Source organism: Hippopotamus amphibius, chromosome 4 (genome assembly GCF_030028045.1).
Source record: "Hippopotamus amphibius kiboko isolate mHipAmp2 chromosome 4, mHipAmp2.hap2, whole genome shotgun sequence".
NCBI lineage: Eukaryota > Metazoa > Chordata > Mammalia > Artiodactyla > Hippopotamidae > Hippopotamus > Hippopotamus amphibius.
Window position 1 is genome coordinate 123,133,372 of NC_080189.1, and position 13,499 is coordinate 123,146,870.

Here is a 13,499-nt window from a genome sequence, read left to right on the forward strand (position 1 = left end):
TTTCCTCCTGTGTATCTGTGTTTATTACAGAGCAAAACTTCTCACAGATGCTTCTAGCTGACTTCTACTCAGGTCCCATTCGCCAGGATTGGTTCACAAGCCCACATCTTGACTGACAAAGGCTATTGGGTAGATGCCAAAGCAACTGGTACAGAAATACCAGAGGAAGCAACGGTAGGGAAGAGGAGAAGGATGAAAGAATAGTGATAGAGCCAGGATGAAATATTGATAGTTAGCCTGTGGTATGTGTAATATAGTATGGTGTACATTATTTAGGCCTAGTATACGCTTACCTGTATACACACTGTCTTATACTCAATATATGTATTCATAGAATACATATGAAGGTGGTAGGACAATATCATTTATGAATAACATGTGCCACCCAAGAACAGAGCTGGGTTTCATAGGACCATATACATTGGACATGTAAGGTATATGAAACTGCAAGTACAAAATTGCTAGGCCCCATCCAGGTCCCTGGAGGCTTCATTACCTTCAGGCAAACCTTTTTTTGGTGCCCTCCCCAGCCTTCCCCTCATTTAGCATCACTGATGCAGAAAGGATGGGAAACAGCTTCGGATGGGAATGGTGACAAGTCAGAAGAACTGAATTTGCTTTATTATTAACGTTGTAGAGTTCAGGGAAAGGAGGATACAGTACTCAATTATTCAAGGAAAGAATAAAATGTATGGGAATTACAAAGATGATAAATTTTTTTAAAGAACTTTGTTTTTATTAATAGTGCTTTTAAACAGTTGTTTACTGCAGATTCTTTACTCTTAGAAACTGTGTATAAAAGTGAAAATACATAAATAGAAGAACTAATCCTTATACTCTCTAAAAATAAAACATTTAGCCCATTAGAGTTGACCCTTGAACAACGCAGGGGTTAGAGGTGCTAGCCCTCCCCGGAGTGGAAAATTTGAGTATAATTTATAGTCAGTCCTCATTATCGGCAATTCCTGCGTATCCGTGGTTCTGAATCCAACCAACCACTGATGGTGCAGTACCGCAGAATTTACTGTTGAAAAAGTCCACCTACAAGTGAATCCAAACAGATTGAACCCACTGTTGTTCAAGGGTCAACTGTATATATATATTCTGGGTGCCCTTAAATATATGCATACAAAGTTGATATTACCGTACAACATCTGATTAATTTGGAATGAATTGAATTAAGTAACATGTTAATTAAGATAAAGTATAAAAATTATATCTAGACATTACGTGATGTCACACTTTTTCTTCACATTTCCCTTGGGTGGGGGCAGCAGGGGTGACAGAGTGATCATGTTTCACCTGCTATCTTTTTGGTCTTCAGGCAATTGCAGTAGAATCTCAGAGATGCTTTTGAGGAATCTCTTCTATTGATTGCTAGGTTGATATTCCAGTCTGTTGCTGCTGTTTTTTTTTTTTTTAAACCATATTCCTCTTTTGCGCCTCTGGTTTTTGAGATTACATATTAACTTCCCATTGTATTTCATATTTCACACTTGGGTTTTTTAATTGAAACATATTTGCTAATCAGTGTAGTGTTAATTTGTAGAAGTGTGTCATCTGCACCCATGTTGAATGAGTCTGGCACATAATAACCTTCCATTAATACTTGTTTAATGAAAGAATGAATGAATCGTTTATGTTGTATTGGGACTTCTAAGGTAATTATAATAATTGAAGAAAAACAAGTGTTGGACACTAACCTGCATTTCCTAACATTATTTCCTTTTAGAAAATGTGATATTACCAATTTTTGCATTTTCTTTAAAGACTAAGAGATATGCCGAATTGGTAGCTTGGCTATTAAGACCTAAATTGCCAAGGTGCTACAAATCTGAGAAAATGAGAACATAATTTGAAAGGAAGAGATTATAGAATGGGTGTATGTGATTCAGTAAGAGAGACCATGAGCACACTGAGAGTAGAATCTGTAACTATGCACTGTTCTATGCTTCTCAAAAGACAGTTTTTACACATATATTATATGGGTTTGCCTGCATGTCTCCTGTTCTCTATAATTTAAAAATGTGTTATTTTTTATGGCTGTTATTCTTGGGCACACAAGTAAATCAACATGTATATTCAAAAGATATTTCTGACATGCAAAATGCTTGAGATAAATTTATCTAACATTAACGTTTACATATATTAAAGCCTGTTGTTCAGTTGTAGTTCTCATTTTTGAAAGTGTTTTTATATGTACAATGAAAATACACCTTTTAATTTTGTACAAAGTTTTAAAAAATCTTTTAAAAGTACTATAAGATGAAAGGAATTTAAAAATCGACATCATTGGCACCAGATTCATGTTAATGTTTACTCATGTAAATAGCACAAAATACTGCCTAATTAGTGTGGTTGGTAAATTTTTGGTACTTCAATTTTCTCTGTTATTGTAAACCATGCATAAAATGCTTGCCTATTGAGAAGTGCGGAATTGTCAGAGCTTAAACAGCTGACATCTGCTTACTCTCTTTAAAAAAAAAAAAAAAAAAGAATAACAAGCCATTTCAGCCTAATCTACCTCAAATGTGTTCATGTAAATGAAGGGCCATCTATTGACCTGTATTCTTTTCAGCGCAGGATTGGTCCACATGGTTCATGAAACCAGGAAGGCTGATTTGAAATGCAGATGTCGAGACAGTGAAGTACACCCTCCCCTTTTCCTTTTGCTGTATCTGTCAGGGTGAAAAGTGGCTTGTACAAGGGTCAGTCACCCATACTCACTTAATTACTTTTCTTGGACCCACAGAGCTGTCACAAGCTGTGGTGGATGCGGGAGCCGTTCCTCTTTTAGTGCTCTGTATCCAGGAGCCAGAAATTGCTTTGAAAAGGATTGCTGCTTCTGCCCTCAGTGATATTGCAAAGCATTCTCCAGAGTTAGCACAGACCGTGGTGGATGCAGGAGCGATTGCTCACTTAGCCCAGATGATCTTGAACCCTGACGCTAAGCTGAAGGTATTTAAAAATAAAGTTAAGAAACAAACAAACCAGGATTCCGATAATCTAAGAAAATGGAAATGTGTGCAGATTAATATTATACATTCTTAAATAACTAGTAAATTATCGTGGAAAACAGATATGAATATATTATGTATTTGGTCCTTTAATATGTGAAAACTATGCTGTAAGGATTAGACAATAAAGACGTGACTGGGAAAAAGTATGTGCAATGCCAAAAACTAGAATTAGCGTCAGAATCAATAATTAAATGAAGGAATCATGTAATGATTATATCTCAGGGTTAGAAGGGTCTTTAAGGTTTTCTAGCCCACTAGTATATTTGTTTCCTATGAAAACTGCCATATTTATATTAGTCTTTTTTATAGCTTTCTAAAACCTAATTTTCAGCTAATAGTCACCAATTATACTTTTATATTCTAATAGTTATATTCTATAAGATTTTAGAATTGCCAATTGTTAGTTAAGCAATGTAAAGTTTTTTAAAATATCAGCAGCATCCCAAAAATGTTAGTTCTGCTTGATCGTTATTGTATTATATTACTGCATTTATCACAAATTAACAACTTAAGTATTGCATCATTGAGAATAGTATTCATCCCAGGGTCATATTCTTTGACCAGCCTCACTAGATAGAGATTTAAATAGTCAATAGTTTGAACTAAGATGTTTAACTTGGAAATTAGGGAATTTAAGAAATATGAATATTTAAGTATAAGACCAGTATGTGAATGCCTTGAGACTCCTAGGTTATGTTGGATGTGATTGTTTTCTCCTCTTTATAAAGGAATTTGAATGTGTACAAAGCTGCTCAGATTACGTCTGAACTCCACAGTGGACTCTCTGTAACACTTGGATTTGGTTTTTGCCCAACAGCGTCAGGTCCTTTCAGCTCTCAGTCAGACTGCAAAACATTCTGTGGATCTGGCAGAAATGGTGGTTGAAGCAGAGATTTTTCCAGTTGTACTTACCTGCCTGAAGGACAAAGATGAATATGTGAAGAAAAACGCTTCCACTTTAATTAGAGAGATTGCAAAACATACACCTGAGGTAAAACAAGGGGAAGAAAACCAGCTTCAACATACAACAATATGCAGTTAGTTTTAGTTTTTAAGTAAAACATCAGTTTGTTCACAGGGCCCGGGGCGTGTCACGTGTTCTGAGGGTTTCTCATTCTCAGCACTATTGACATTAGGACCAGATCATTCTTTGTTTGGGGGACTGTCCTGTACATTGTAGGATGGGTGTTTAGCAGCATCCCTGGCCTCTGCCCACTAGATGCCAGTAGCACCCCTCCCCCAAGTTGTGACAACCAAAGATGTCCCCATGTATTACTAAATGTTTCCAAGGGGACAAGAGTGCTGCCAGTTGAGAACCACTGGGTTATGTCAATGGAGTCTGAGTCTGAAATCTCAGTTTTTAATCATTTTCTGCCTCTGTTTCTAGATTGTAGAGTCGGTGGACCTTTGTTGTCCTGTCACTCTAGGTCAGCTGTTAATAGTGAGAGATGGTGCCCCTTCAGGTTGGGAGAGACCGTCAGGCCCCCTGACCTGGTGTAACCACTCTAACAGCTGCTTTTACGTGGTAGTTCCTGCTCTGAGATCTTATTCCTGGGCAAGGAATAGAGACAAAGCAAACCTGGGTAGATTCTGAAGTTGTGTATTTTTCTGTGTATATTTTCACTAATCAATTTCATTTCATGAAACTTTTAAGTCCTCATTCTTTTTTTTTTTCTAATTTATTAATTTATTTGGCTACGCCAAGTCTTATTTGAGGCACACGTGACCTTCATTGCAGCGTGTGGGATGTAGCTCCCTGACCAGGAATCGAACCCGGGCCCCCTGCATTGGGAGCTTGGAGTCTTAGCCACTGGACCATCAGGGAAGTCCCAAGACCTCATTCTTTATTCCACACAACATCTTTATCTGGTTGAGATTTTTCAAGATTGGAGTGCAGCCCGCTGGTGATCATTGCTAGCAAAGAAGGGATACCAAGGCCAGAATATTTCAAGTCTGACCTCACCTTTCAGCATCCAGTGATCAATCCGCTTCATACTCACGCACTGTGATGGGAGGGTTCAGCAGTTAGCTAGTTACGAACTAGCCCTAGGCTTAGTGTTTAGGTGAGGAATTTTCACATCTATTACAATAAGGATAAAACGTGTAAGAAGAACTGAGAGGCTTCTCGCAGTGAGCATATTCTGTACATTAGAAATAGCAGGATTGTTACCCTTGTACATTTCTCTGATAAATTATTATTAATTTCACTAAATGATATTTCAGATTTTACCAGGTGTTTTTTAGGTCCTAAATTTTAAATTTTGGCAACGCTAAAGTAATATTTAAAGATCATCGTACATTTTAGGGCCACGGTTATCTAGCTCTCCTTCTTTTCTCTTAGCTTTCTCAGCTGATAGTGAACGCGGGGGGAGTTGCTGCTGTGATTGATTGCATTGGGTCCTGCAAAGGAAACATAAGGCTGCCGGGCGTCATGATGCTTGGATACGTGGCAGCTCATTCTGAGAACCTGGCAATGGCGGTCATCATTTCCAAGGTTTGTTCTTGCTCCCTTTCCCTCTAGTTATTGCAGTGAGATACTCTAAGACAGAACCACAGATAAGTACTCTCCCACAGAGTGTAAAATATGGCCGCCCAGAGTCAAAGAATTACCAGCTTTCTTCAAGGCTTATTAGTAAGTTTCCCAAAGCAGTGCTTGAAATAAAGTTTACTTGGCAGGAAGTTTAAAGTTTTACTCAGTGTTTAATATCAATAAAATGTCAACACCTCTGAGTGTTAGTATTATATATATCTAAATACTGTGTATTTGTGTCTTGAAGGATTAGCTTTACAAATATGTAAAGCATACTTTGATTAAAGACAACTATCATAAATGACATGCCCAGTCATTTTTATTCTTTCTTATTCTTTATTTTTATTCATTTTTATTCTTCTCTACATTCTCCCCCTTCCTGTCATTTGGGCAGGAGATGACAATGGATGGCTCTCTCTCCTTCAGCTTCCACGAGCTAATCTCTCTTCATAGATGTAGACAATTCAGAGCACACGTCAGATAGCATGTTTCCAACATGCTGTTTCCTTGCTCTGGGCATTTGGCCTTATCTCAATTTACAACTTGAAATTAACCCACCAGATCATGTAGCCCTGGCTCATAGTAGGTGCTCAAAAAATATTTGTTGAATGAATAAATACTGATCTCCTGAAGCATGCTTCAAAGGCTGTGTGCTTCCAGTGTCTCTGGCAACCCTCTAGGGTGTGGGTTTCTTATCAGCCTGGAAAACCCACTGCTATATGTTAAACAGAAGTGTGGATTTTTTTTTTTATCCTTTGCTAATCCTCAGAATAACAAGGAGCCTCAGATCTTTATTTTCTACCTATTCCTTGATAATTCTTTACTTCACTCCCTTTTTATCCCTAGCTTTTCCAGTTGTTCTTCTATTACCAAAGACTCTGATAGTGACTAGAGCAGCAGTGCTGCTTTCTGAAGGATCGCCGTGGGGATATTATCAGGATTCTTGCTTCTGGGTTCTTCTGTGGGTAGTCAGAAAGCCTACCACAGGAAAAATGAGGGAAGAAGAAGCGATTGCATTTGCTCCCTGTGTTTCTTCCCCAGATTAAGCAGGAGGCTCTCCCTGCCTTTGGTCTGGGGCTGCTGCGGCCTCTCCCACCTAGTTTGTCTTCCTTTTCACTGATGATCAGGGTGAGAGCTGCAGCAGTTTGAGGCAGACCACGCTGCACTGTCAGGACTGACAGCACCTCCCGTCTACATAACACTTTCTAACGTTCAAAGCACATTCACACTCCTTGTCTCATTTGCTCTTCATAACAACCGAGGCCAGTAAGTCAGAGTGTTGGGTTTGGGGTAAAGGGGGCTGTCTTCCTTTCCTCCTGCTTCTTCAGGTTTGGTATGTCTCAGAAGTATGGACTTTCTGGAAAGTTGCCTCATTCTGAAGATAGAAAGATTCTGACCTTTTATTTCGTATGGGCAGACACACATTTTTAGTTGCAAGAAAGAAGCCAAAAAAATGTGGCAGATCTCTTCTGGAAATTGCTCTTAAAAACCCAATTTAAAGGTGGAGGCAAAAAAAGGATATATGATCATTTGGCCTTTGCTGCAGTAGCATGACCATATGATAGTGGCTTTTGTGGTACTAAATTTAAGGTGATAATTCTTACAGTCTCAAGTTAGTTAGAAAATTATGCCTCTACAGAATGAATTATAATTTGATTTGGTTATTTGACTCTTCCTCGGGTATATAAACTGTGATGCATTTGAGGCCCTTTAGTTAATTCTGTTTTGATTATTTAGATAAAATTGAAGTTTGAAATACAAAATATAAGCATATGCCACCTGTGTAACAAACGTACTCATCCCTACTTTAAAATTCCAATCATATTAAAATGGGCAAAACTATCATTTAAATGTTGACTAAAGTTAATGGAAATTTACTATTTCAGAAAAGGTTTTAGTGAATATATTTCACCTAAAATTTACTTAAATAGGATTCTTACTCATATTATTCATTTGATTTTGCATCTATAGCAGGTATTTTGTTCTCAGATCTGTTATACTTGGTGAAAAGTCAATTTTTAAAAGGATTGTAAGTTAACATTTTTAACAAAGGAAAGTAAAAGGTTTTAAAATCCTGTGCATTTTTAATTTGTCACAGTGGAATCTGGTTTTGCCTAAATACCAGTCTGTGGCATCTGATTTTTGGTTAAATGCCTCTGTTTGGGGAGTAAATGCTAGTAGAGATATTTAGTTTAGTTGGATTGTTACAGATAATTAAGGTAAATTAGTTCTAGTCATTTTATTGACTTGAAAAATGACAGCCCCTGTGAAGTGCTCATTTATTAAACTGTTTAAGAAAAAAAGAATCAAGACCAAAATGACCCCTTCTAATGTTTGGGAGATGTGGAAGACTCTTTAATCCTGCCTGGATTCGTAACTCTTGCTCTTTTGATCAACCCTGCAGGGTGTGCCCCAGTTGTCAGTCTGCTTGTCAGAAGAGCCAGAAGATCACATTAAGGCTGCTGCCGCCTGGGCCTTGGGACAGGTTGGGAGACATACTCCTGAGCACGCGCGGGCCGTCGTGGTCACAAACACTCTGCCTGTCCTGTTGTCTTTGTACATGTCAACCGAAAGTTCTGAGGATCTTCAAGTGAAAGTAAGTGCTTAATTCTTCACTGTTTTAATGAAGATTTGTTAGATTTTGACGCATTCTTTAAAATGTATAATTTAACATTTTAATTTTCATTATGGACGATATCACTTTTCTGAGTCAAGAAATAAATTTATCAGAAGAACTGAGGTGACTCTTTGAAAACGAGTTACCCTTCTCTCTAAAAATCGGTGATAAATTTTAAAGAAAGTTCTCTATTGGTAAAAAGTTGTTTGTAAAATGAATGTCTGGTTGTTACCTTCTACATTTCTATTGACTTTTCTCATGGACTAGGAATTGAATAATAGGATTTTGGAGGTGGAATTGGCCAGAGAGAACTTTAATCCATTTTACATTAAAAAAATGAGTCTAAAAAAATTTAAGGTGCATTCCAAAGGTATTCCTGAAGCTTATATTTGTTCCTTAAAAGAGAAATGACCATGAGATTCACTAAATTGAACATTTTAAAATCATGCATTAAAAAAAAAAATCAAGATTTCTGAAAAAAAAGTTACTAGCTACTGAAATGATTCATAAAACATGAATATAAAATAGGAGGGTTTTTTAAAATAATTTTAGGAAAACATGTAACTTTTTGAAAGCAGCTTTCAGAATTGATTTGGCTTGAGGGAAGTAGACAGAAAAGACAATTCAAAATAAAATTAACAGTAAGTTAAATTATTTTTAAATTTTAATTAAAACATTAAAGTAACAAACAGGAAAATACATTTGCTGGAACAACTTTAGGTGGTATAACGGGGCAGGAAGTCTGTTTGAACTGTACAGTTGAGAGGCTCTGAAAGCGATGTAGTGAGTCATTTATTTGATTTATAAATTTTATGAAAGTGAATTTGTGTTGATTTCGTTATGTTTATGTGTTTTTTTCTCTACAAATTCATTTGATTTTAAAGTTGATTTCTAAGATTAATGCTTTTTCTGTTTTTATAAGACTTTCTAGATCAAAGCAATGATTTAATAGATTTAGGGCTTTTTCCTTACTTGTCTCCAGTGTTGACTCCATTCCTTGGCAATGCTTGGTAGAGAGTAAGATTGACAATGTGCTAAGGTCTTTTCCTGTTTAACAATTCTGTGATTCTTTGACTTTCTGGTGAGAAGCCAGCAACTCCATTTCCAGTTTTGAGTTGTCCAAGTACAGCTAATTTACATATGTGTATTTTTAACCTGTGTATATACTTCTCTTTTTGCCTCATATTCTTTAACCCATTGTCATCATTGTCTTCCTTCCTCCCTCTTCCCTCCCCCCTTCCCCACATCTTCCTCCTTCCTCCTTCCTCCTCCTCACTTCTCATCCTTCCCACCCTCACCTCTGGTGATCCAGGGAAATAAAAGTGCATGAATAGTGGAGTCAATAGTAATTGTAGTTTGAGAAATCCTTGCAAGTAGTCTCTAAGGGAGTACTATATACTATTCACATGCTACCAAGTTTATATAACTTGTTTTTTAATGAATTATTATGATATTGTATAAATATCACGAGCGTGATGTTTGATAACTTTACTTTCTGAAGTCAGATAATTTTTATCTTGTATTAGTTTAACAAAGGTGGTTTTGTTAAAACATTAAGGTTTACTAATAGAAGGTTAATTCAGCCTTTATTTAATATAATATTTATTTTCAGGAAATACAGTGGGTGTTAAATTAAAAGTGATTTGTCAATCATTATCCTGTTGACAATCTTTCCAAGACTTTAAATCCATCCAAATATTTTCTTATTCTAGAGACTTAATCATTCCTTTTTTTTTCCCTTCCCCAAGGTCTCTTGGATTTCTATCAGTTGTTGTTTTAAAGGCTTTAGAGTGAAAGTCCAAGTCTGTTTGATTTGACACTATCTCAGTAGGGAAAATGTATCCAAGAGCTTTAGGAACTGTCTAATGGTGTTTCTCATTTGTTACTCTGTAGCAGCTTTCAAATTATAAGGCCCTGTTGAAGTTCATTTTGTCCCAAAGGCATGTCAGCTTCTGTAAGCATTCTCTAATTGGTTCTGATCCAGGAGAGAGAGCCAAAGAGTGGCCCCTTGGAATTTCTTACACATTTTCACACAGCCTTGATATCTGCACCTATGTAATTTCAAATACCTTATAAAAACTGAAAAAGAAAATCTTTTATATAATCAGCTTACCTACATATATTTTGAAAATATTCAGGCAAGTGCATTTTCATTTGTTTTGATTCAGAAGTATCATATCAAAATATGTCATCTTAGTTTGGCATTTGAATGGTTATAAAACTATTTCTAAGATAATTATTTGATTTAATTATTATATTCCTATTGTCTTGGTTGTTCCCCTTTATTTTTAGCAGCTTTATTGAAGTATAACTCATATACCATATAATTTACCCATTTAAACTATACAATTCAATGGTTTTAGTATCTTCACAGGTGCAATCATCACCACAGTCTAATTTTAGAACATTTTCATTCTCCCATTAGTAGTCACTCCATATCCTTCCTGCCTAGCCCCAGGGAACCATTAATTTACTATCTGTCTTTGGGGATTTGCCTCTTCTGGACATTTCATTTAAATGGAACCATATAATATATGTGGCCTTCTGTGCCTGGCTTCTCTCATTTAGTGTAAGTTTCAAGGTTCATCCGTGTTATAGCATATATCAATATTTTGTTCCTTTTAATTGCCAAATAATATTCCATTGTATTGAGATACCACATTTTGTTTTTCTGTTCACTGCTTGGACATTGGGTTGTTTCTCCTCTTTAACTATGATAAATAATGCTGCTGTGAACATCATTGTACAAGTTTTTGTGTGGACGTATGTTTTAATTTCTCTTGGGTATATACCTAGGAATGGAATTGCTAGGTCATATGATAACTCTTTTTAACATTTTGAGGAACTGCCAAACTGTTTTCCAATGTGACTATACCATTTTACATTCCCACCAGCAATGTATGAGGGTTCTGATGTTTCCACATTTTTGCCATCACTAGTTATTGTCTTTGTTTTTTTATTATAGCCATTCTAGTGGGTGTAAGTTGGTATCTCATTGTGGTTTTGATTTGCATTTCCCTGATGGCTAATGATGCTGAAAATCTCTTCATGTGCTTATTGGCTATTTATATATCTTCTTAGGAGAAATGTCTAATCAAACCCTTTGCCCATTTTAAAATCGGGCTATTTATCTTTTTATTATTGAGTTATGAGGGTTCTTTATATATTCTGGATACAGGTCCTTATCGGATACATGATTTACAAATATTTCTCCCATTCTATGGACTGTCTTATCACTTTATTGATGGTATTGTTTATAGCACATTTAAAAAAATTTAATGAAGATCAGTCTATTTTTGTTTTCTTTTGCTGCTTGTGCCTTTGGAGTTATATCTGAGAAGACTTTGCCTTACACAGGGTCATGAAGATTTACTCCTGTGTCCCCCCCTCATTTAAATAACTATAGCTCTTTGGGTCTGAATGCTTTCAGAATAAAATTAACTTTTGAATAAGAAACATTTTTCATTTTGAGCACTTTTCATTAAAGATCACTTATTAAGGAAAGCAACAATGAATAATAATTGTTTGTTACTTCTTTCATTTTCTGTGAAAAACAAGTGAAGTGGCATCAAGTGTTTGCCTAGAATTGACAGTTTTGTTTTTGTTAATTACTATTCTTATGTGTGTTGTTAAGAGGTAAAAAAAGAAAAATAGTATTGCTAGTCACTTACTGTGGTTTTTACAATAGCTTTGATCAGGGTGGCTAAAGTCAGTTTTTAGAAATGACAGAAAAATTAATGAATGTAGAACTGGAGATGCTATGCTTGTTCATAGGAAAACCAGGTTCAAACTCAAGTTGCACTAAATAGATAGCCCACAACTCCTTCTCTCACATCATCATGTATTACGTATCTAAGGATAAACACTAGCTGCTAAATGCTGTGACATTTAGCAAAATTCATATCTCTTATTCATTATTTCAAAGTAACACATTACTTGATTTCCTGAGGTAGGTAAATAAAAGGGTTTGTTGACCCTATGTAACTTCTGTACAATTCACAGAATTAAGTTGTAAAAACAGTTTTATTTCACCCCTGGCCATAAACAACCAAATGTAAGGCATATTTTCTAAAGGCTTATACATTTTAAATCCAAAGTATGACATGATCTTGTATGTAGAAAATCCTAAGGAATACACACAAACACACACATACACAAATACTAGAACTAGTAAGAGTGCAACAAAATTTCTAGGTCTAAAATCTATATATAAAAATCAATTGTATTTCTATATCCTAGTAATGAGTAATTCAAATATGAGATTAAGAAAATAGTTTCATTCACAACAGCATCAAAAAGAATAAAATATTTAGGAATAAATTTAACAAAAGAAATATGACTTGTATACTGAAAACTATAAAACATTGCTGAAAAAAATTAAAGAAGATCTGAATAAATGAAGAGACATTTCATGTTCACAGATTGGAATATTCAATATTGTTAAATGGCAATTCAATATTGTGAAAATGATGTATATATTCAATACAATCTCTGTCAAAATCCCAGCTGGCTCTTATCCCCCCAGAACTTGAGAAGCTGATCCTAAAATTCATATAGAAATGCAAAGGACTCAGACAAGCCAAAACAATCTTGAAAAAGAAAGACCTACACTGCCCAACTTCAAAACTTACTATAAAGCTACAGCAATCAAGATAGTATGGTATTTGCTTACAGAAAGACATATATACCAATGAAGTAGATCCTTTTATAGTCAATTGATTTTTCACAAAGGCAATTTAATGTTAAAATGATAATCTTTTCAGCAGATGGTACTAGGACAATTATTATACCCTCAGACAAAAATATTAGTTTGGACCCTTATCTCATACCATATACCAGAATTAACTAAAAATGGATAGCAGATCTAAGTATAAGAGTTAAGAATATAAAACCTTAGAAGAAAACATAGGTGTAAATCTTTTTAACCTCAAATTAGGAGTTGATTTCTTAGAAATGATACAAGTAATAAAAGAAAGCATTGATAAATTAGGTTTCATCAAAATGAAAAATGTATGCTTCAGAAGACATCATTGAGAAAATGAAAAGACAAGCCACAGACTTGGAAAAATTACTTGCAAATCATATATTCAAGCAAGGACTTGCATTAAAAATATATAAAGATTTCTTACAACTCAATAATAAGAAGACAAATAACCCAACTAAACAATGGGCAAAAGATTTGAATAGACATTTCACCAACAAATGATCAGTCAGCACATGAAAAGATGTTCAGTATCATTAGTAACTGTAGAAATGCAAATCAAAACCATAATGAGATATTACTTCACCCACAAGAATGGCTATAATTATAATTAATTACTTATAATTAAGA

At 35.3% G+C, this 13,499-nt stretch overlaps 1 protein-coding gene across 1 annotated transcript in view; it reads left to right on the forward strand.

The window, feature by feature from the left end:
• Nucleotides 1-13,499, forward strand: part of SPAG6 (sperm associated antigen 6) — a 62,325-nt gene that overhangs the window by 38,542 nt on the left and 10,284 nt on the right. Inside the window, exons 4-7 of the mRNA XM_057732509.1 lie at nucleotides 2,753-2,958; nucleotides 3,838-4,011; nucleotides 5,362-5,514; nucleotides 7,955-8,146. Of these exons, the coding sequence (XP_057588492.1) occupies nucleotides 2,753-2,958; nucleotides 3,838-4,011; nucleotides 5,362-5,514; nucleotides 7,955-8,146 (725 nt within the window). The remainder of the gene's footprint in view (nucleotides 1-2,752; nucleotides 2,959-3,837; nucleotides 4,012-5,361; nucleotides 5,515-7,954; nucleotides 8,147-13,499) is intronic.